This window comes from Eulemur rufifrons, chromosome 30 (genome assembly GCF_041146395.1).
Source record: "Eulemur rufifrons isolate Redbay chromosome 30, OSU_ERuf_1, whole genome shotgun sequence".
In the NCBI taxonomy this organism is placed as follows: domain Eukaryota; kingdom Metazoa; phylum Chordata; class Mammalia; order Primates; family Lemuridae; genus Eulemur; species Eulemur rufifrons.
The window spans coordinates 74,820,217-74,845,580 of record NC_091012.1 but is presented as its reverse complement, the minus strand read 5'-3'; the positions used below and the strand labels follow the sequence as shown (position 1 = coordinate 74,845,580).

At 36.5% G+C, this 25,364-nt stretch overlaps 1 protein-coding gene across 2 annotated transcripts in view; it reads left to right on the top strand.

The window, feature by feature from the left end:
• Positions 1–25,009, top strand: part of PCDH11X (protocadherin 11 X-linked) — a 765,380-nt gene extending 740,371 nt beyond the window's left edge. The window contains exon 6 of one of the 2 annotated variants that reach the window (XM_069463668.1): positions 24,369–25,009. In XM_069463668.1, the coding sequence (XP_069319769.1) occupies positions 24,369–25,009 (641 nt within the window). Of the gene's footprint in view, positions 1–24,362 lie in introns of both variants that reach the window. The other variant, XM_069463667.1, reaches the window with a different exon arrangement.
• The last annotated feature ends 355 nt before the right edge of the window (positions 25,010–25,364 follow it).

The following is a 25,364-nucleotide window of genomic DNA, read 5'->3' as shown; positions in this document are numbered from 1 at the left end:
AAATGCTTAAAATGTTAGAAGGAAGATATACAATTTTTCGTCACTTCATCATTTTATTTAATTTGCTACATTATTTTATTTGTAAATAATCATGCATACTATATAAATTTAAGGTTACTTAAATTTGGGCATATGTATGTGGGAAATAATTTTTCAAGAATACAGTAGGATATATATGCATGTAAATAAATGAATGCATAGTTCGAATATTTCATAGCTAGTTTATATAAACTATCTTATCTATATCAATCTAACTAATTAATATCATGGGCTATATTTTATTTCTCTTTTGTTATAAATTAAATTATAGACTTCCACCCCTGCTTCCACCAAAACATTTTAACAGTTTTTAGGGTTTATTTTAAATTTCTAATTATTTTATGAGGTGAAAAAATATTATAAATTATTGAAAATAAGGTGATGTACAAAATTAGAAATTGGATTCTTTTACATTTTCTTCTTTTACCATAGGCCACAGTTGACTTTATAGAATAACATGTTATCATACATTCATGACTAAAGTATGTGCTTACTATTCAGAAAACTGATGTCTACTATTATGCTTGTGTAGAGTTATGACTGAAATGATTGATAATGTTGTATGTCCAACCTAAATACAATTTAAATTGTTACTGTATTCACTTAATAACTCTACCTCCTCTTACTCCCCAAATTCCTACATACATATTTTCAGAACATGATTAAGAAATAAGCCTCCTCTGAGTGATTTGCTAGTATCTGTATAAAAAAGAAACAAATAATTCCTACAAGTAAATTATGTATCTTTTTATTGAACCTGATTTATAGTTCTTAATCTTGTCCCATCATTTAAATATATCAAAAGTTGTGACTCCTAGTATCATGCACTGACACGAACTAGTTGATCTCCTTAGAAGAGAATTTTGTAGATTGCCTTGGTAGGCCATATAGTAACTTTTGGTCAACTTCTGCCATTACATACATAAGCGGAATCTCTGTTTATACATTTTACAAGATCAGAGGTATGTTAAACTTATGCATTTGTTATTACTGCTTATTTTGTAGCACATGCATTATTGTAGGACAAAATTCTTTACCCCTTATACCTGACAAAATATGTTTGAAGTGTTAAGTGGTAACTACGTTGTAAAAAGTTATTTTTACTCTTCAGAGCTTGATTATAAGGTTGCAAGTAAGCAATCAAATAAAAATACACCACAATCCACTTTTCTAAAGCAAAACATTTAAACTGTTATGTAGAAATACTAGATGATATATATTACTTGGAAACCTACTTTCACATCATTACGTTTGATACAGGTATAAGAAAATCTAGATTACACAATTCAAAATTATTACATGTATGAAATAATTTTCTTTATCAAATAGGGTCAAAATGATTATAACACAAATTGATGTGGAAATTATAGTGCTCATATTATTTTTATTTGTCAATTTGACTAGAACATTTCCCTTCATTTAAAATGCTAAGTCATGGCTGGGTGTGGTGGCACACATCTATAACACCAGCACTTTGAGAGGCTGAGCTGGGAGAATTGCTTGAGCCCAGGAGATCAAGACCAGGCTGGGCAAAATAGCAAGACCTTGTCTCTACATAAAATTAAAAAATTAGCTAGCATGGTGACACAGTCCCATCTACTTGGGAGGCTCAGGCAAGAGCCATACTTGAGCCTGGGAGCTCAAGGCTACAGTGAGCTATGATTGTGCCAGTGCACTCCAGCCTGGGCAACAGAGTGAGACATTATCTCTAAAATAAATAAATAAATAAATATGTATACCATGGAGTTCTACTCAGCCACAAAGAACAACGGTGATCTAGCACCTCTTGTAATATTCTGGATAGAGCTGGAGCCCATTCTACTAAGTGAAGTATCCCAAGAATGGAAAAACAAGCACCACATGTACTCACCATCAAATTGGTATTAACCGATCAACACTTAAGTGCACATATAGTACTAACATTCATTGGATGTCGCGCAGGTGGGAGGGGGGCGGAGGGGATGGGTATATACACACAAAATAAGTGCGGTGCACACCCTCTGGGGGATGGACACTCTTGAAGCTCTGACTCAGGTAGGCCAAGGGCGATACACGTAACCTAAACATTTGTACCCCTGTAATATGCTGAAATAAAAAAAATTAAAAATAAATAAAAAATAAAATACTAAATCGCTGTTTCAAAGACTGTTTTATTTTATGTTTATAATTTCTGGTGCCACTACCTAATAAGAAAAATATGTCATTGCTTTTTACTTTTTTATTGTATAAGGCATTACCATACATTTTAAAACATGCATACCTATCTATTCCCATTTATACTCACACTGCCATATAAAGGCAACATTTGTACCTACTTACACCTATTTATACTAATATAACTATATAAATAATAAATAAACTTTGATGATTTGCTCTTAATTTAGAAGAGAATGATTTATTTTTTGTGAAAAACAAATTTTATTTGTTTTTAGATGCAAGGAAGTTATTCTTATATTGGATAATATGTGCAGCTAACATTTAAAATGCATGTAAAAAGACATTAAGAAGCCCATGATAATCATATGTTAACTATAAAATATTGTGGGCACACATATGCATGTATGTGAATGTGTATGTATGATATCCATTCCATCATTATTTTGAACGGTGTGAATGTGATGCACTGGTGTTGTAAGTGCTAAGTATTCGTGTTTTATGTTAGTTGTATTCATATTCTTTGGAAAATGACTAATGGAATCGAATAAAATTTTCTAAATTATATGATATACAAAATGTACTCAGTTAAGAAACACAAAATAGATTTCAATTATATTTTATTAACTTTACAATATTACAAATAATTGGCAAGATTAGCTGGGAATAAACAAAATATTTGAGTACTGAAAACTGCCTGCTTTATATTGCTCCTAGAGGTACAGTATTATCAGGGCAATTTAGACTTTGAAAAACATATATATTTTTTATCTTAGTAAATAGCATGCATTATCACAAAACTATAATAAACTTCTTAATATGCTATCATTGGGGTATAAAGCATATTTTCAGAAAGAGTACTATAATATATTGCCTGTGTCTTAAATTGATTTGAGAAAATATTTTAAGTAGTTTAATAGTGAATTTCATTTTACAACTTGTGAAGTCTCACACAATATCATGAAATATCTAATTCAAATATCTGCATATTTAAATTATGTAATTATTGCTCTGTGAAATTGAGAGATGATTCAAATCTCAGGAAAAATATGCTATTGGTTGAAATTGAAACACTTTAGGAATAAATACAAAACCATAGACAAACTTTATATGTATTGACTTGTTTAGATGCAATTTTACTTTTAATGGTTTTGGTAATAAAAATGATATAGGAATATACTATCACTTGTGTCTAAAATACATTTTATTGTGCAAAAGCTCTAAAATCTTCCTGCAGTGTATTAAAATACAGTGAATAAAATGTCAAAATTTAGTCAGTCTTTTCTTGCAAATGTGGAATCTTGGTCATAGGCAAGGCCAAGCAAGAAAGTGTGAATATCTCAGGATAATTCATGACTGCTCTCAGAAAGGTTCTTAAATCATCTCCCTTAACTTTGAATCAGTGGAATAATTTCCAAAATTGAATAATAATTTATTTGTTGGGTTTAAGATGACCAGAGTAACCCTAAATGTTCTTCTAAAACACCTTATCTCAGAAACGACCTGAAGTATATTGGATCATAAAATAAAAAGCAACAGATTTACCAAAATTTGTCTGTAAGGTGTAGCCTACACAAATATCAGAAATATTAGAAACAAATAAATATTACTTACTCAATATGTCTTTGATAAAATAATATATCTCTCAGAAAATGCAAGGCATATTTCTGAGAATAGAGAAGGGGGCTAGTCCAATTTGATAAGTTAAAAAATAAGACAATGTTTGTCAAGGCATGAGAATTTAAAGGATTTAATATTAACAAGGTAGTTCTAATGAGATGGAGTGGTGAGAGAGACAATATGGCTCACTAGAGACACCAATCACCAAACTGTCTCAGAAAGAAGAATAAGTTTTAGTTGGGAAAAAAATAACTCACATGTAACTCTGAGGGAAAAGTGCCAGAGCCTACCAGAGATTCCACAGGAAAAAGTAGAACAAGAAGGAGCAAGATCTCCCTAGAAATCAACCCCCAGGAAGCTTGGAGCCTGGCAGAAAGTCTGCTGCTGGTATCTGGTTGGCTCTGGCCTGTGGGACGAATGCAGCGCCCAGTGATCCACAGTGGAGCCTCCCAGCAATCCAGAGCGAATCCATGTGAGGCCACCTGAGCCTGAGCCCAAGCCCTAGCCCCAGCCCCAGCCCTGAGCAAGCGCTGCTGCAGCCAGTTTATGCTTCAGGTATCCAGACATACCCACACTGCAGGGAAGGAAGTCATCTACAGGCACCTTGCAAGCCTCTCTGCCTGATGAAAGTTTCCCCTGTGGCCACCAGTGGGAGTAGGTGCGGAGACTGGCCGCCATCACAGGAAGAATTTATCCTGAAGGCACCATCAGGAGACATCAGCAGGGGAAAAAATGGTGGATTAGAAGCATCCTGTGAATCCACAGCTCCCAAGGAAAGAAGAGTAAATAGGAAGCAGATGCCTACCTATGGACAACTATTCTCAGAAAGAACATTGTAAAACCACAGAGAAGCAGCGCAGGACTCTCAGTGTGGGGGGAGAAAGTGATGGGGAAATATATTGATAATATCAAAGCATGTATGGGGAAGATTAGTGGGATAGAGAGCTGGGGCACCGTGTTCACTCTGCAGGTCCTGTGGCTGAGTTGCAAGAGGGCTCTTTCTGCTTTCACAGAAGGGGACCTGCCTGGAGTCTGTGTAGTCATTGTACCAGACAACAGGTGTGGTGTGGATTGGGCAGAAGCTAAAGCAATCCTGAGCTCTCAGGTACATGGAACCAGGTTGGAACAGTACTCAGATTTGTGGCTATAGCCTTCATATTGCTCTACTGGGCTGGAGGGAGTGGACCAGTGGGAGCCTCCCCTAAGCCTTACCTGGAGACTGAAAGCCAAGTGTCCCTCCACAATAGCACGACAGGATTTGAGCACACGGGCTCCAACCTGAGAGGCTTTGGGTGACTGCTTCAGTGAGTCCTAGGGGTGTGTGGGGAGAACTCTGCAGTCCCTGGCTGCTGAAACTGACCTCTTCCCACTTGACCTGGCATCTGGTCCCTGAGCCTGTGGAACAGCCTGCTACCTGCTTGGCCCCAACTCCACCTTTCAGGTCCCAACTGCCTGCTGCCTGCTCAACCTTTAGCCTGCTCTCCAGGTCAGATTAGCCCCATTTCCCCCAAAGCCCTGCTCCTGGTTCTGAGGCCCTACTCAGAAGTCCTGCTTCTGGCTCCTCCCCTGTCTTGGCTCTGCGGCTCTCAAGCCACAGCCTGGGGCTCTGCATCTGTGACTCCAGAGCATCTACCAAGCACAGGATACCACCCCAAGATTCCAGCACTGCACCTGAGCCCCAAGACTGCACAACAGATCCTCCACCACTGCCACAGGAACTGCTACAAAGTCCAACTTCCTGCCAGGGACCCCCCAACTCCAAGGCATCAGTACACTAGGACCTGGCTTGAGCAAACACCCACAACACGGGAACTTATAACCACTACCTAGATAGCTTCACCAAGCTGCCACTATCACCTGTGCAGGAAGATGCTGGGCAGAGCAATCCCCACAACACCAGCTTCAGTAAAGAGGGTATTTCCCAGCTTCCAACTCAAACATCCTATAACTATCTGGTGAACAGCCCAAGACCCAGCAAAAACAGCATTCAGCACAGACTTGAACAGAGGTAATTTCAGGTGAACAAATCAAATCAGAACAGCTGCATTACAGGCTTCTAGTGCACATAACCCTCCCATGCCACATCAACTTTCCAGAGTAGGGAAAAAAAAAAAAACCCACCAAAACATTCAGGGAACTCTGCTTCTTCTAATTAAGAAGGAGAGATCCTAGCAAAGAACAGGTGCCTGGAAACCTATTAGCCCTGAGTCAAGAACAGAGGTTTAAGATGAGAAGAAACCAGCAAGGGAACCCTGGCAACATGAAAAATCAAAACAGATCAACATCCCCAAGGGATCACAATGGAGCCACAGTAGTCAATCCCAACTACAAGGAAATTATCTAACTGACAGAAATGGAATTTAGAATATTGATGGCAAATAAAATGAATGGAACTAAAGAGAAAGTTGAAAACTAACAAAAAGAAGCCAAAAATGTATTTCAGGAAAATAATGAAAAAGTCACTAATGAGCTAGACAACATAAGAAAGGATATAATAGAACAAAGAAATGAAAGAGTCATTTATGGAAATTCAAAACACAGCAGAAAGCACCAGCAACAGACTAAATCAAGGAGAAGAAAGAATCTCAGAGCTTGAAGACAAGGCTCTTGAGCTAACCCAGTAATTTAAAGAGGCAGGGAAGATAACAAAAAACTGGAGGTATCACTCAGAGAGATATGAGATTATGCAAAGTGAACTAACTTATGAATTATATATACCGATGAGGGAAAAGAAGAAAGAGCTAAAAGCATAGAAAATCTATTTGAGGAAATTTTTGAGGAAAACTTTCCCAGTATGACCAGAGTTACAGACATCCAGATGTCATCAAGAATTCTATTAAATAGGTTTAGCAAGAATCTCCCTATCATTGATAATTTCTCTTAGTAATTTTTCATTCACCAACTCAGGTCACCTCTCTCCTTCTTGGCAATAAATATCCAGCTTACTCTGCTGTGTTCAGAGTTGTAGAGGTTAGCTCCATCTCTCTCCTCTTTTCCAATGGAGTACCTATCTTGGTAGTTCTCAGTAAAGTCTTCCTTATTATATCAACAAGTGCCAGAATAAGCAGTTTTTCTTTGTTTTTAATTTCAGAGTATTATGGGGGTACAAATGCTCAGGTTACATATATTGTCTTTGCAGTGCCCAAGTTAGAGCTACAAGTCTGCCCATCCCCCAGACAGTGCACACTGCACCCGTTAGGTAAGAACTTATCCATAACCTCCTCCCCACTCCCACCTGCCTCCCACACAAAGAATGTTGCTTCCATATGTGCACTTAAGTGTTGATGAATTACTAGCCATTTAATTGTGAGTGTATGTGCTGTTTGTTTTTCCATTCTTCTGATACTTCACTTAGAAGAATGGGCTCCAGGTCTATCCAGGATAATACAAGAGGTATTAGTTCACCATTGTTTTTAATGGCTGAGTGGTACACCACATATTATTAATCCATTTGTGTACTGATGGGCACTTGGGTTGTTTCCACATCTTTGCAATTGTGAATTATGCTGCTACAAACATTGGAGTGCAGATGTCTTTTTTATAGAATGTCTATTTTTACTTTGAGTAAATACCCAGCAGTGGGATTGCTGGTTCAAATGGTAGTTATACTTTTAATTCATTGAGGTATCTCCATATTACTTTCCATAGAGGATAGCAGTTGTACTAGTTTTCCATCCCACCAGCAGTGTATGAGTGTGTCTATCTCTCCACATCCATGACAACATTTGTTTGGGGATTTTGTTGATAAAAGGCATTCTCACTGGAGTTAAGTCATATTTTATTGTGGTTTTGATTTGCATTTCCTTGATGATTAGAGATGTAGAGCATTTTCTTCATATGTTTGATGGCAATTAGTCTACCTTCTTTGGAAAGTTTATGTTTGTGTCCTTTACCCAACTTTTGATGGGGTTTTTTGATTTTTTCTTACTGATTTTCCTAAGTTTTATATAGATTCTAGTTATCAGCCCTTTTTTGTATGTATACCATGCAAATATTCTCTCCCATTCTGTAGGTTGTCTATTCACTCTAGTGATACTTTCTTTGGCTGTGAAGAAGCTTTTTAATTTGATTAGGTCCCATTTATTTATTTTTGTTGATACTGTGATTGCTTTTGGGGCCTTCTTCATAAATTCATTGCCTAGGATGATATCTGGAATAGTTTTTCCAACGTTTTCTTCTAGAATTCTTATGGTTTCATAACTGTGTTATCTATCGTAAAGTGATTTTTGTGAGAGGTGAGAGGTACAGATCCTGTTTCAATCTTCTACTTGTGGATATCCAATTTTCCCAGCACCGTTTATGGAATAGATTCTTTTCCCCAGCTTATGTTTTTGTCTGCTTTTTCAAAGATCAGATGGCTCTATGAGGATCGTTTTATATCTAGGTTCTTTGTTCTCCTCCATTGGTATTGGTCTGTGTTCTTGTGCCAGTACCATGCTATTTTGGTTACTATTGCCTTGTAGTATAGCTTAAAGTCTGGTAAATTGATGCCTCCCAATTTGTTGTTGTTTTTTTTTTTTTTTTTTTTTTTTTTTTTTTTGCCTAAGGTTGTTTTCACTATACAGAGTCTTCTCTGCTTCCATACAAAGCAAAGAATTATTTTTTCTAGGTCTGCATAAATGATGTTGGTATCTTGATAAGGATAGCATTGAATGTGTAGATCACTTTGGGTAATATAGACATTTTAACAATGTTTATTCTGATGATCCCTGAGCATGATATGTTTTTTCCACGTGTTTACCTCCTCTGCTGTTTCCTTCCTCAGTGTTTCACAGTTCTCCCTGTAGAGGTTTTTTACTTCCTTAGTTAAATATACTCCTAGGGATTTTATTTTATTTGTTGCTATTGTGAAGGCTACTGAGTCTTTCATTTCATTCTCAGCTTGACTGTTGTTGGCGTATTGAATGCTACTTAATTGGGTACATTGGTTTTGTAACCTAAGATTTTACCAAATTTATTTATTAATTCCAGAAGTATCTTGGCAGAATCTTAGGGATTTTCTAAATATATGATAATATCATCAGCAAAGAGTAATAGTTTGACCACCTCTGCCCCTATTTTCATACCCCTGATTTCCTTCTCTTGTCTGATTGCTCTGGCTAGGATTTCTAGCACTATATTGAATAGAAGTGGTGATAATGAGAAACCTTCTCTGGTTCCATTTCTAAGTGGGAATATTTTCAATTTTTTCCCATTCATTATGTTGCTGGCTGTGGGTTTGTTGCATGTGGGTTTTATAATTTTGATGTAAATCTCATCTATGCCTCTCTTGTTATGAGTTTTTAATCACAAAAGACTGCTAAATTTTGTTGAGTGCTTTTTCTGTATCTCTTGAGAGGATTATATGGGCTTTGTTTTTACTTCTATGTATATGGTGAATTACATTTGTAGATTTGGGTATGTTGAACCATCCTGCATCTCTGTGGTAAAGACCACTTGGTCATAATGGATTATTTTTTTTCCTAAGCAACTGAATTCGATTTGCTAGGATTTTATTGAGAATTTTTGCATCTGTATTCATAAGGGATATTGGTCCGTAGTTTTCTTTGTTTGTTGAGTCCTTTCCTGTCTTTGGTATCAGGTTAATATTGGCTTCATAAAACATGTTGGGGAGATTTCCTTCTTTCTTAGTTTTGTGCAATAATTTCTGCAGGATAAGGATCAGTTCTTCTCTATAGGTCTGGAAGAATTTGGGTGTGCCGCCATCTATACTGGGACTTTCTTTTTTAGAAAGTTTTTTATTACTCCTTCAATTTCAATACTTCTTAATGGTCTGTTCAGGAATTCTGTTTGTTTCCTATTGAGCCTAGGGAGCCTGTGTGTTTCTAACAATCTTGTCCCTATCCTCCATGTTTTCAAATGTATGTGCATAGAGATTTTTATAGTATTCAGAGTTGATGTTTTGTATTTCTGTGGTATCAGGTGTACTTTCTCATTTTTCATTCCTGATTGAGCTTGTTAGAGTCCTTTCTTTACTTCTGGTTAATGTAGTGAGAGCAAAGTAAATTTTGTTTATCTTTCCAAAGAACCAACTTTTTGTTTCATTAGTCTTTGTATAGTTTTTTATTATCAATTTCATTTAGTTCTGCTCTGATCTTGGTTATATCTTTTCTTCTGCTGTGTTTGGGATTGGTTTGGTCAACATTTTCTAGATCTTTGTGATGATTCATTAGATGGTTGATTTGTAATCTTTCTGTTATTTGGATGTAGGCATTTATGGCTATGAATTTTCCTCTCAGGACTGCTTTATCTGTATCCCACAGATTTTTGATAACTTATGTCCCCATTTTCTTTATTTCAAAGAATCTTTTGCTATCCTTCTTAATTTCATCCTTGACCTGACTATAATTCAGCAATAGTTTGTTTATTTTCAATGACTTTGTGTAGAGATAAATGTTTCTGTTGAAGTTGATTTGTAATTTTATTCCACTGTGTTCTGAGGAGATGTATGGTAAAATTTAAATATTTTTAAATTTGTGGAGACATGTTTTTGGCCTAAGAAGTGATCAACCTTTGAGAATGTCTTGTGAGCTGATGAGAAGAATGTATATTTGGTGGTTTATGGGTAGAATGTTCTGTAAATTTCTGTTAGCCTGATGTGTTCTAGAGTTCTATTTAAGTCCATTTTTTCTTTGTTTATCCACTGTTTGGAAGATCTGTCCAGGACAGATAGTGGCGTTTTGAAGTCCCTGGCTATTATGGTGCTTCTGTCTATGATTTTGTTTAGATCAAGTTAGATTTGCTTTATGAATCTGGGTGCCCATGTGTTATGTGTGTATATATTTAAGATTGTTATGTCTTATTGCTGAATTGTTCCCTTTACCCTTATATAATGACCATATTATCATTCCTTATTTTTTTTTATTTGAAGACTAAGTTATCTGATATGAGGACTCCTACATCAGCTTTCTTTTGGTTTCCAGTAGCACGGAATATTGTTTTCCGTCCCTTCACCTTGAGTCTGGATGGGTTCTTGTGCATTAGATGTGTTTCCTGAACACAGAAAATGCTTGGTTTGTCTATTTTTATCCATTTGGTCAGCCTATGTCTCTTCAGTGGGCAGTTCAATCCATTCACATTTATTGAAAGAATTGATAAGTGGGGTGTATTTCTGTATATCCCATTGAGTTAACCTTTGTTGCTTTATTTTATCTCTTGAGCCATAATGGTATCTGGCCTTCGACCTTTACCTTTTGGGTGATTTTACACTGGTGAGTGTTTATTGTGCTGGTCTGTTAATAATGCTGTTCTGTGTATTTCCTGCAGGGCAGGTCTTCCCTTAGTGTTTGTTTGTCTGAGAAAGAATTTATTTTTCCCTCATATACCACTCTTAGTTTTGCAGGATATGGAATTCTAGTTTGGGCATTATTCTGTTTGAGAAGATTGAGCATGGGACCCTAATCCCTTCTGGCTTGTTGGGTCTCAGGTGAGAATTCTGCAGTTAGTTTGATAGGTTTTATTTTGTATGTTACCTGCTGCTTTCACCTTATGGCTCATAGGATAACCCCTTTCATGTTTTATTTTTTCCAGTCTGATGAATATGTTTCATGGTGCTTGCTTCTTTGTGATGAATCTCCCAGGATTCCTTTGAACATATTGTACCAAGATATCTAGATTTCTAGCAAGGCCAGGGAAATTTTCATCAATTGTTTCCTCAAATAAATTATGTAACCCTTGTGTATTTTCTTCTTCACCCTCAGGGATGCCTGTGATTCTTATCTTAGGCTTCTTTACATAATCCAATATTTTTTGTAGGGTTTGCTTGCTCTTCTTATTTTCCTCCTTTATCTCTGTGACTGACTTGTTTAATCAAAAGGTGTTGTTTTCAAACTCTGAGATTCTTTATGCCTGATCTAACTTGTTCTTAAGGCTTTCCACTGTGTTTTGTAATTCCTTAAATGAATTTTTTATTTCATGAAGTTCTGTTTTATTTTTCATTAATAGTTCAATTTCTTTAGTGAATTTTTCATTCATTTCCTGCATTGTTTTGTGGTTTCTTTGTGTTGGGTTTGTATTTTATCTTGTATTTCATTAAGCTTCCTTACAATCCATGTTTGAAATTTTTTATCTGTGATTTCAATATTCTGCTTTTGTTTCCCATTCATTGCTAGGAAACTGATATTCCCTTTTGGGTGTGACCTTTCACTCTGATTCTTCATCCTTCCAGAAATTTTTTGCTGGTTCATTCTCATCTGGAGGAGCTATTGCTTCTTATTTTTAGATTTACTTTTGTTTAGTTAATGACACATCCAGTTTAATCTCTGAGTCAGTAGATGGTGCTTGTGGTTGAGAATCAATCACACCCTCTATGATTGAGTCAGCAAATTCTGTAACAAGTGTTCAAATTGACCTCCCTGTCAGTAGATAATGTTTGTTGGAAGGAATAAGCTGCACTGTTCTTTTTGGATTCTGTGAGTAGCACTAGTTCTACAGGAAAAGCCCTCTAATGAGAACCCGGGTGATGGGTGGGACCTTGGAAATTTCATCGGGTGTCAGAGAGATGGGAGGGAGGGGGGGGATGGATATATACACACTGGGTGTAGTGTGCACTGTCTGGGGGATGGACATGCTTGAAGCTCTGACTCAGGTGGGGCAAGGGCAATATACATAACCTAAACATTTATACCCCCATAGTATGCTGAAATAAATGTATTATATTAAAAATAATAATTTTAAGTATATTTTGATAACTTAAAGATATATACTGTAATTCTTAGAACAATCATCTAAAATGAAAAGATATCTAGCCAAAAATCCAATAAATAAATTAAAATGGAAATGTAAAAAATTCAAATGATCCATAAAAGGCAGGAAAATGGGGGACAGATATTGTAAAATAAAGGGAGAAAAAACAGAAAACTAGTAATAAAATGGGAAGCCAAATTAAACATATCAATAGTTACATGTTAAATGATTAAAGACTCCAAATAAAGGCAGAAAGCAAGATCCAACTTTATGCTATCTAGAAGATATGCACTTTATTTATTTATTTATTTTTATTACAAAATTTTATGGGAGTACAAAGGTTTGGGTTATGTCTATTGCATTTGCACTGCCCAAGTCAGAGCTATAAGCATGCCCTTCCCAGACCATGTGCGCTGCACACATTAGGTGTGAATTTATCCAGTCCCCTTCCCCCACAACCTGCCCAACCCTCAATGAATGTTACTTCCATATGTGCACATAAGTATTGATTAAGTAGTACCAATTTGATGGTGAGTACATGTGGTGCTTATTTTTCCATTCTTGTGATACTTAACTTAGTAGAATGGGCTCTAACTCCATCCTGGATAATACAGTAAGTGCTAGATCATGATTGTTTTGGGGCGCTGAGTGGTACTCCATGGTGTACATATAGCACATTTTATTAATCCATCCATGTATTGATGGGCACTTGGGTTGTTTCCACATCTTTGCAACTGTGAATTGTCCTGCTGTAAACATTCAAGTGCGGATGTTTATTATAGAATGTCTTTTTTTCCTTTGGGTAGATGCCCAGTAGCAGGATTGCTGGATCAAATGGTAGTTCTACTTTTAGTTCTTTGAAGTACCTCCATTTTGCTTTCCATAGAGGTTGTACTAGTTTGCAGTTCCACCAGCGGTATATGAGAGTTCCTGTTACTCCACATCCACACCAATATGTGTTGTTTTGGGACTTTTTGATAAAAGCCATTCTGACTGGATTTAAATGATATCTCATTGTTCTTTTAATTTGAGATGTGCTTTAAATATAAAGACACAGAAAGCTTGACTATGAATAAATAAAAAAGATTTTAATATATCCAACAGTAAGTATTAAGAAGGGCAGAATGGCTACATAGTATTATGAAAATTGAGTTCAATACAAAGAGAATTATCAAAGGTAAAGGTAAATATTTAATAATGATACAGATGTTAATCAAAACAGACAGAATTAAAGTGATAAATGGACAATCCCACAAATAGTAGGAGATTTTTAACATGATTCACTTTGCAAATGATAGAATACTTAGACAAAAATTTGGTATGAAATAGAGGGTACAAACAATACAATCGTCCACCCTGACCTACTTGATACCTCCATATAGAGCACTACATCCTAAAACTGCAGGATATGCATTATTTTCCAAGTGGACATTGTACATTCAACAAGGTAGACCATTTGTTGGGCCATAAAACAAATCTCAATGAATTCAAAAGGCTTGTAAGTACACATTATATGTTCATTGCCCTTAATGAAATTATTTTACATTAATAATAAGATGTCTAGGAATAAAATCACAGTATTTGTAAATTAACATATTTCCATGAGACAAAGAAGAAATCAAAAAGTAAGAAAATATTTTAAACTGACTTGTAATGAAAATAGAGTATATCAAATCTTATGGGATTCAACTAACTAAAGCTGTGCTCAGAGGAAAAATTGTAACTTTAGATGCTTATGTTAGCAAAGAGAGGAAGTCTAAAATTAATGCCCTAAGTTTCTACCTTAAGAAGCTAGAAAAATAAGTGCAAGGTAAACCCAAAGCAAAGAGAAAGAAACAATAAAGATAAAAACATCACTCAACAAAATAGAAAATAAATACTTTATAGGTTTAAGTATCCAAATGTTCTTCCCTTATAATCTTTAATAAAACTAATATATTCCTAGCTAGACTGATCAAAAACAAAAAAAGATATGGAAACAAAAATCACCAATATTAGAATTAGTGTAGAGTTATCTCCAAAGATGCTACAGAGAGTAAAACAATAAGTGAATAATTATGAATAAACTTTTCTCAACCAGTTGGACAATTTATAAGAGATTTCCAAATTCCTTGAAAAACACAAGCCACCAAAGCTCTTTCAAGAAGAAAATACATAATCTGAACAGCTCTATGTCTATTAAACAAATTGAAGGAAGAAAGTATAACAATTCTACATAAACTGTTTCAGAAAATACAAGGAGGAAGGAATGTTTTACAACTCATGTATAAGGCCAGAATTATTCTGATTTGGAAACCAGAAAAAAGACATTATGAAAAGAAAAGAAAAAAAGAACAAAAGAACTGCAGATAATATCCCTCATCAATTTTAATGAAATAATTAAGATAAAAATAAGGGGAAAATCTTTTCAAAACTAGCAAATGAAATCTAGGAATATATAACAATTGAGAGATAAATTAGGGAATTAGGTTTATCCCAGGATTTACTGGTTTAACATTAAAAAATATGGCTTTGTGACATTCTGTAATAAAGATATTTGCACTCGAATGTTTATGGTAGTATAATTTACAGTTGCAAAGATGTGGAAATACCCCAAGTGCCCATCAATACATGAGTGGATTAATAAAATGTGGTGTATGTATACCATGGAATACTACTCAACTACAAAAAACAATGGTGATCTAGCACCTCTTATATTATCCTGGAGAGAGCTTGAGTCCATCCTTTAAAGTGAGGTATCACAAGAATGGAAAAATAAGCATCACATGTACTCATCATCAAATTGATACCAACTGATCAACACTAAGGTACTCACATGGTAGTAATATTCATTGGGTGCCAGTCAGATTGCGGGGTGGGTAAACTCACAACTAATGGAGACGGAGCATACTGTATGGGGGAAGGGCATGCTTGTAGCCCTGACTTGGGCAAGGCAAAGACATTACATGTAACCAAAATATTTGTACTCCCATAACATTCTGAAATAAAAGAAAAGTCTTTGTAGCTCACCCTATTAACGTATTAAACACAGTAACTTACCTTTTGTGGCTCCTTTATGATTATTTTAAAACCAAAGGTTTTTTGCTCTAGGAAGTCAAAGCAAATTCATGCTTGTTAACTATATAAAATTAAGTCCATAAGAAATTTAATGAATTACCGACTGGATTAAAAAATGAGGTTAATGAGAAGTCATTCTAAGTAAAAGAAAGTGCACGCATATATACCGGCACATGTCATTTTATAGTGCTTCACCTTATTGCACTTTGTGGCAACCCAGCTCTGAGAAAGTCTATCAGCACTATTTTTCCAATAGCATGTGCTCAGTTCATTCCCGTGTTACGTTTTAGTAATTCTTACAATATTCTAAACTTTTTCATTGTTATTATTATGTCTATTATGGTGACCTGTGATCAGTGATCTTTGATGTTACTATTGTAATTGTTAGGGGGCACCGAGAATTGTGCCAAAAGTTTTCCTTTGAGTACAGTTTTAGTTAGTTGCATCCCATAAAGTTTGATACAGGGTATTTTCATTACAATTCAGTTTAAAATATCTTCTTACTTTTTCATTTCTTTTCTGGCCCACAGAAATATGCTTCTTCATTTCCAAATATTGTATTTTTTTTCCTGGACATCTTATTGTCATTTATAATTTAATTCCATTAAAGATGATGAACATGGTCTATGTTCTCATATTAGATGGCAAACTTAATTGACAAATGTGTGTGTTCTGACTGCTCCACTGACTGGCTGATCTCACATCTCCCCCTCTCTCTCCTTGGACCTCCTTATTACCTGAGACACAACAATATTAGAATTAGGCCAATTAATAACAAGTATTTGTATGATACACTTCATATATTTTCATAAGCATCAAATGCTAATTTTTGAGAATCTTTGAATGTATTTTTTCTTATAATTCTTATTTTTTATGCCAAGCTCAAAGACTCTCATAATGTATATTGTGTTGAAAGACAAAATTAAATGGCATATTTTTAAAATTACAAAATAAATTTAATTAATAATGTATCTCATTCATTAATTCTTTTTATTTTTTTAACTTTTTTTATTTCAGCATATTACGGGGGTACAAATGTTTAGGTTACATATATTCCCCTTGCCCCACCCAAGTCAGAACTTCAAGCATGTCCATCACCCAGAAGGTGCGCACCACATTCATTATGTATGTATATACCCTTCTCATCCTCTCCCCTCACATCTTCCCCACCCCTGCTGAATGGCATTACTATATATGTACTTAAGTGTTGATCAGTTAATACCAATTTGATGGCGAGTACATGTGTTGCTTATTTTTCCATTCCTTGGATACTTCACTTAGTAGAATGGGTTCCAGCTCTATCCAGGATAATACAAATGGTGCTAGTTCACCATTGTTTTTTTTTTTTTGTGGCTGAATAGAACTCCATGGTATACATATACCACATTTTATTAATCCACTCATGTATTGATGGGAACTTGGGTTGTTTCCACATCTTTGCAATTGTGAATTGTGCTGCTGTAAATATTCTAGTGCAGATGTCTTTTTTATATAATGTCTTTTGTTCTTTTGGGTAGATGCCCAATAATGGGATTGCTGGATCAAATGGTTGTTCTACTTGTACCTCTTTGAGGTATCTCCATATTGATTTCCGCAGATATTGTACTAGTTTGCAGTCTCACCAGCAGTGTATGAGTGTTCCTATCTCTCCGTATCCATGCCAACATTTATTGTTTTGGGACTTTTTGATAAAGGCCATATCTCACAATGAGATAAGTGATATCTCATTGTGGTTTTGATTTGCATTTCCCTGATGATTAGGGATGTTGAGCATTTTTTCATATGTTTGTTGGCCATTATTCTGTCTTCTTTTGAAAAGTTTATGTTCATGTCCTTTTCCCACTTTTTGATAGGGTTGTTTTATTTTTTTTTTCTTGCTGATTTTCCTGAGTTCTAAATAGATTCTAGTTATCAGCCCTTTATCGGATGTGTAGCATGCAAAAATTTTCTCCCATTCTGTAGGCTGTCTGTTTGCTATTGTGACAGTTTTTTTGGCTGTGAAGATTTTTAATTTGATAAGGTCCCACGTATTTATTTTTGTTGTTGCTGTGATTGCCTTTGGGGTCTTCCTCATAAATTCTTTTTCCAGGCCAAGGTCTAGGTCTATAAGAGTTTTTCCAAAATTTTCTTCTAGAATTCTAAGAGTTTCACACCTTAGGTTTAAGTCTATTACCCACCTTGATTTGTTTTTTGTGAGAGGTGAAAGGTGTAGGTCCAGTTTCATTCTCCTACATGTGGCTATCTGGTTTTCCTAGCACCATTTATTGAATAAGGATTCTTTTCTCTGCAGTATGTTTTTGTCTGCTTTGTCAAAATTAAGATCACTATATGAGGATCGTTTCATATCTGGGATCTCAGTTCTGTTCCACTGGTCAATGTCCCCGTTTTTGTGCCAATACCAAGCTGATTTAATGACTATAGCCTTCTAGTATTGTTTGAAGTCTGGTAAATTAACACATCCCATTTTGTTCTTATGGCTTAAAATTGCTTTTGCTAAATGGGGTCTTCTCCGGTTCTATACAAAGTGTAAAATTATTTTTTCTATCTCTATGAAAAATGATGTTGGTAATTTAATAGGAATTGCATTGAATCTGTAGATTACTTTGGGTAATGTAGACATTTTGACAATGTTGATTCTGCTGACCCAGGAGCATGGAATGGTTTTCCACCTGTTTATGAGCTCTGCTACTTCCTTCCTCGGTGTTTCATAATTCTCCCTGTAGAGGTCTTTTATCTCCTTAGTCAAACACATTCCTAGATACTTTATTTTCTTTTTTGCTATTGTGAAGGGTATTAGTCTTTGATTTTGTTCTCTGTTTGACTGTTATTGGAGTATATGAATGCCTCTGATTTGTGTGTATTCATTTTGTATCCTGAGACTTTACTGAATTTATATATCAATTCTAGGAGTCTCTTGGCTGAATCCTTGGGGTTTTCTAGATATAATATCATATCATCAGTAAAGAGTGAGAGTTTGATGTCTTCTGCCCCCATTGAATGCCCTTAATTCTGCTCTCTTGCCTAATTACTCTCACAGGGACTTCCAGCACTATGTTGAATAGGAGTCGAGGTAGTGGGCAACCTTGTCTGGTTCCAGTTCTAAGTGGGAATGCTTTCAATTTTTTTCCATTCAGTATGATGTTGGCTGTTAGTTTGTCATATATGGCTTGTATCATTTTTAGGTAGGCCCTGTCTATGCCTACTTTGTTAAGCGCTCTTATCATAAAAGGGTGTTGAATTTTGTCAAATGCTTTTTCTGCGTCTATTGAGAGGATCATGTAGTCCTTGTTTTTGCTTCCATTTTGTGGTGAATTACATGTATAGATTTGCATATTATGAACCATCCCTGGATCTCTGGGATGAAGCCCCCTTGGTCGTGATGGATTATTTTCTTAGTAAGCACATGGATTTGGTTTGCTAGTATTTCGTTGAAGATTTTTGCATCTATATTCATAGGGGACATTGATCTATGGTTTTCTTTTTTTGTTGCATCCTTTCCTGTTTTTGATATCAGGGTTTTGTTGGCTTCATAAAATTTTGGGGGGAGGATTCCATCCCTCTCAATGTTGTAGAATAACTTCTGCAGGATAGGCACCAATTCTTCTTTGTAGCTGTGCTAAAATTCAGTTTTGAAACCGTCTGGTCCAGGACTTTTCTTTTTAGGGAGGTTTTTTCTTTCTGTTTCAATTTCAGTTCCTGATATTGATCTGTTTAGGAATTCTATTTCTTCCTGGTTGAGCCTAGGGAGGCTGTGTGTTTCTAAAAATTTGTGCATTTCCTCCACATTTTCCAGTTTGTATGCATAAAAGTTTTTGTAGTATTCATAGATGATGTCTTGTATCTCTGTGGTATCAGTTGTAATTTCTCCTTTCATGTTCCTGATGGAGCTTATTAGAGATATTTCTTTTCTGCTTTTAGTTAGTCTAGCCAAAGGCATGCCAATTTTGTTTATCTTTTCAAGGAAGCAAATTTTTGTTTTCTTAAACTTCTGTATAGTTTTCCTGTTGTTAATTTCATTTATTTCTGATTTGATCAGAGTGAGAATGGGGCCCCAGTCCCTTCTTGCTTGTAAGGTTTCAGTTGAGAAGTGTGGCATTATTCAGATGGGCTTTCCTTTGTATGTTACTTGTTTCTTTCACCTTACAGCTTGAAGAAAGTCCTCTTTAGTGGATATTTTGGTCATTCTGATGACTGGATGGCGTGGTGTTTTCCTGTTTGCAATGAATCTCCCAGGGATCCTTCGAGCTTCTTGTACCTGGACAAGTAGATTTTTAGCAAGGTCTGGGAAATTTTCCTCTATCATATCTTCAAATAACTTATCCAACCATTGCATATTTTCTTCTTCACCCTCAAGAATGCCCATAACTCTCATGTTAGGCTTTGTCACATAATCCCACATTTCTTGCAGGCTTTGCTCTTTTCTCTTTTTTCTCTGCTGTATCTCTGTGACTGACTTATTTAATTGTAAGGTGCTGTCTTGAATCCCTGAGATTCTTTCTTCTGTTTGATCTACCCTGTTCTTGCAGCTTTCCACTGTGATTTGTAGTTCCCTGATTAAATTCTTCATTTCCATGAGTTTGGTTTGATTTTTCTTTAATATTTTAATTTCTTTAGTGAATTTTTCTTTCTAGTCCTGTTTTTTTGTGTGTGTGATTTCTTTGTGTTGGTTATCCATTTTTTCTTGCATACCTTTGAGTTTTCTTATAATCCATGTTTGGAATTCTTCTTCTGTCATTTTTGTGTTCTGAATTTGGTTAATATCCATTACTAGAGAGCTGGTGTTCCTCTTTGGGAGTGTGTTTTCTGTTTGATTCTTCATACTTCCAGAGATCTTTCACTGAGTCCTTCCCATCTGGATCAGCCATTGCTTCTCACCTTTCAGTTTTTGTTTCAAAAGTAACATGCCATGTGTAGGCTCTGTTCCTGTAGATGCTAAAGCAGCAGGCATATTGCACCTGCTGCCTACCAGCCTGGATGTGTGTGCTTCTATAGTTTCTTGACCTGCCACTAAGGAGAGCCACTAATATGCTATTCAGGGTTCTTCTACCACAGTTGGGAGGCTGCTACTGGTGGGAGGAGTTACTTGGGGAGCCTATTTTGGCCTCTTGGCAGGGTTTTTGTTCCCTGACCATGGATCCCACTGTTGGCAGCCTATCGGAGACAGAAGTCCAATCCAGAGTTTTATCCACCTGAATGGTTAAACCAGTCTGATGAGCAAAGTCACTGGTGTGTCAACTTTTGATCTGCACCAAGGCCCCATGGATTCAAGGTAGTTGCATAGGCAGAATGGCTTTTCTTTTCTCTCCCTCCAGAGGTAGTGCCTACCACTTTTGGTGTGAAAGATGCTCGCTACAGGGAGGGGTTGGTGCCACAGTCTGCCCAGCACTCCAGTGCCTATAAGTCCCAGGGGCATTCGCCTCCCCTACCCCAGTGCCTGTAAAGCTCATGGGTGTTAACCTCCCATGACTAGGGAGGCACTCAGAGTTCACACATCAAACCAGGTCTGGCTAGTTGACCATAGGTCATGTAAGGGTGGAGATTGTCACGAGAGTCCCTGGGCTGGAGGAAGGGAGCCACCCTACACCATATCACACTGCAGCAGCTGGCTTGCAGACCCCAAAAATGTCAACCACCCACCCTCAGAACATTAGCACTGGGGATGACTGTTCAGGAGTTGACAGGTGCCAGGTCCGGGAGCTGAGTCATCAGGATGCCCCCTTGTCACTTTTATGTCACCCTCCCACAATCTCACACCTATACAGCAGGATCTTTCACTCTTTCTGATCCATCTTGGGTGGGCCTCTTAGCCCGAGGCGGTTTCCAGGTTAGAGTCCCCTGTTTAGTGTTCACCTCCATGGATCTGGACCCGCTGAGTTGTAGAAGCAATTTACCTGTTTCCTATCTACCCCCAGACCAGTCCCTCCCCCGCCCAATGTAGTCCTGGCACAGAGTTCGGGGAGTTCAAGATGCTTCCCATTATTGTCCCCTCTCCACAGAGCCCCATGTCTCCCGTGGTGATTTTGCACTGACTTCAGGCAGATCCCTGTCTGAGTGGGTGTGGAGGTCACTGGGGAAGCAAGATGTTCTCCTGTGGGACTGATCCCACCTCACTCGCTGGCCAGGCTGGTGCAGCTGTCCCATGCTCTACTCTCTATTGTTTATCTTGCACTCTCCAGATTTCACGAACTTATCTCCTGTTCACGTTTTCTTTTTCCTGCTTTTTGTGTCCCATGCTGATTCACTGCCAATTCACAATGCTGTTCTTGTGGGGCAGTGATCCACTCATGTGTAGCAGACAGAGATCTATGCCTCCCTCTCTGGGAACAGGAAGCCAGGAGGTTAACTCCACTCCCCCATTTTTTCTCCCTCCCTTTGTTTTCTTATTTTTGAGTTTTCGAGTCCTTTGTATATACAACTCCATTCTCAGAAATGTGATTTTCAAATATTTTCACCCAGTCTGCAGCTTGCCTTTTCATTCTGTTACAATGCCTTTTGAAGAGCAAAATTTTTAATTTCCAAAAGCCCAATTAATCATGTTTTTTAAATATATTGTACTTTTGATGTTATAAATAAAACTGCTTTCTAACCCAAAGTCACAAAGATTTTCTTCAATATTTGTAATAGAAGTTTTATAGTTTTATATTTTACATTTATATCTTTGATTGTTTCTGAGTTAATTCTTCTATAGGATGAAAAGTGTGGGTCAAATTTCAATTTTTGCTTATGACCTATGATTTGTTCCCTCACCATTTGTTGAAAAGTCTATACTTTCTTCATTGAATTAATAAATTAATCGAAAATCTCTTGAGTATATTTTTGTGGATCTATTTCTGAACTGACTATTCCTTTTTATTGATCTATGTGCTTATCATTATGCTGATATTATACTGTCGTGATTGGGCTACTTTAGAGCAAATATTGAAACCAGATCATATGAATCTGCAAAATTGTTTCTTTATTCTCAAAATTGTTTGGCTATTATAATTCCTTTGCCTTTGCATACAAATTATAGAATCAGCTTGTTGATATCTACAAAAAAAATAAAAACCATGAACATGATATGTTTCTCCATTTAGATCTTCCTTAATTTATTTCTTTTGTGTTTTATTTTCAGCACACAGATGCTGTACACATCTTGTTAGATTAATACCTAAATATGTGAATAGAGAGTTTAGTTTCTTTCTTCCTAGTTTGTATGCATTCATTTCTTTTTCATACTTTATTGCATTATCTAGACCCTACAATACTATTTTGAACAGGACTTGTGTTAAACTTCCTGTGTTCCTGATTTTAGGGGGAAAGTATTCAATCTTTCACCTTTTAGCTGTTATCTTTTTTTTTTTTTTTTTTTTTTTTTTTTTTTGAGACAGAGTCTCACTCTGTTGCCCAGGCTAGAGTGAGTGCCGTGGCGTCAGCCTAGCTCACAGCAACCTCAAACTCCTGAGCTCAAGGGATCCTCCTGTCTCAGCCTCCCGAGTAGCTGGGACTACAGGCATGTGCCACCATGCCCGGCTAATTTTTTCTATATATATTTTTAGCTGTCCATATAATTTCTTTCTATTTTTAGTAGAGATGGGGTCTCGCTCTTGCTCAGGCTGGTCTCGAACTCCTGAGCTCAAACGATCCGCCCACCTCGGCCTCCCAGAGTGCTAGGATTACAGGCGTGAGCCACCGCGCCCGGCCAGCTGTTATCTTTTTGTAGATGCTCTATGTCAATTTGAGGATGTTCTCCTGTTTCTAGTTTGCTGAGAGTGAAATGTTCTACACATGTCAATTTTGATCTAATTGATTGATGGTAGTGTTCAAGTCTTCTGTGTGTTTACCAATTTTCCATTTGTTTCATCAAGTTCTGAGGAGTATTGTAGTCTCAAAGTATAATTGTAGGTATCTCTATCTCTCCTTTCTTTTCTGGCTGTTTTTACTTCTTGTGTTTTGAATCTCTGTTAGCTGCATATACACTCTGGATTGATATGTCTTCGTGGAGAACTGATCTTTCTCTCATTATATAATGTTCTCATTTATACTTGATAACATTCCTTGCTTTGAAGTCAACTTTTATATAGATATAGCAACTCTATCTCTATTTTGCTAGTGTTTGTATGGCATACATATTGATATTTAATATCTACTGATATTTGAAGACTTTAAAGAAATCTTATAAAAGAGTTTTATAAACTATTATAGTTTATAGTTAAGTACTTTGGATCTGTAGTTTATTATGTTGCTAACCCCTAATTTATCATGATTTCAGAAAATGAATAATACAGAAATCAATTATCTTTGAAATAATGACTATATTTCAGTTTTGAAACTAAGAACCATATCTTAAAATTCAATAAACTATATTTCCAAATTTATTTAATTTATCCTTAGCTAATCATTGGATTAGCTGCAATTGGTTAGTTCATTATATGTTCCTATGATTTGTTTTCCCATTCATTTCACTTTTATGTCCTCTTTCTGTGCTAGTTAGGAGCCATATTTCAACTGACTTGGATGTATACATCAATGACCATAGCTTCCATTTATAGTCACAAATACAATTAAAAATATCTACATTTGGGATACTAGGCCAAACTATCTTAAGTATAAAAATGAGACCCCATCCACCTGCTCCTGGTTGTTAATGCTTTCATAGGAATTATTTCTTAACAAATCAAATACCAACTGTGAAAATACTGGAAATCTCTGATGTATCTATATATAGATTGTTAACTTTTCCTGTAACCATATGATTTGTTTTAAGTAGCTAATAAAATATGCCTTTAGAATATAATTTTTTTTTACTTGTTTCCCCACCCCAACAGCTGCAGAAATAACTGTTCAACCAACTGTGGAAGAGGCCTCTGACAACTGCACTCAAGAATGTCTCATCTTGGGCCATTCTGATGCCTGCTGGATGCCGGCCTCTCTAACCCATTCTAGCCCTCTTCAGGCACAGGCCTCTGCTCTATGCCGCAGTCCACCCCTGACACAGCCCATTCTTCGCCGCCGCAGCCCGCAAGTGACAAGGACCATTGCTCTGTGCCACAGCCCTCCAGTGACCCACACTATCGCACTGTGCCACAGCCCTCCACCGGTGCAGGCCTCTGTTCTCCACCACAGTCCTCCTCTAGTACAGGCTACAGCACTTTGCCACAGCCCACCACCAGCACAGGCTTCACCTCTCCGGTATAGCCCTCCCCTGGCACAGGCTGCTGCTCTCCATGGCAGCCAGGCCCAGCAGCCAATGGGTTTGCAGCAAGGTTGGGTGCAAAGTGCTGGAGCTGATGAACTATGCTCTGTTGAACAGGGGGTGCAAGGTAGTGCAAGATCCCAGTTTTATACCATGGCTGAAAGACTTCATTCCAGTAATGATTCAATTAAAGTTATTGCCTTGACAACCTTCAAACCAGGCCAACAGGCTAGATCCTCTAGGGGTGATTCCCCCATTATGGAAGAACATCCCTTGTAAAGCTAAAATGGCTATTTCACATTTTCACACAGTATGTATATAGTCAAAGTTTAAGATCCAATTTCAGTGAATATTCCAAATTGTTAGGTTTGTAAATAGTTATGTAAATAGAAACAGATACCAGAATAAGTCTAGAGCTAAATCCTTAGTCAAAAGTTAAAAATAGATTGACAATTTGGTTTAATTCATAATATATATTAAAAAAGAAAAGCAATTTTAAAAAATCACATTCCCTTGTACAGAAAGGCATATTATGGCAGAAATTAATATGTAGTATATATTATTTCTGATGTACTGTAAATTTATTTTATGTTTTTATGACCATGTGCAATATTACTGATTTTTTTCTCCATTT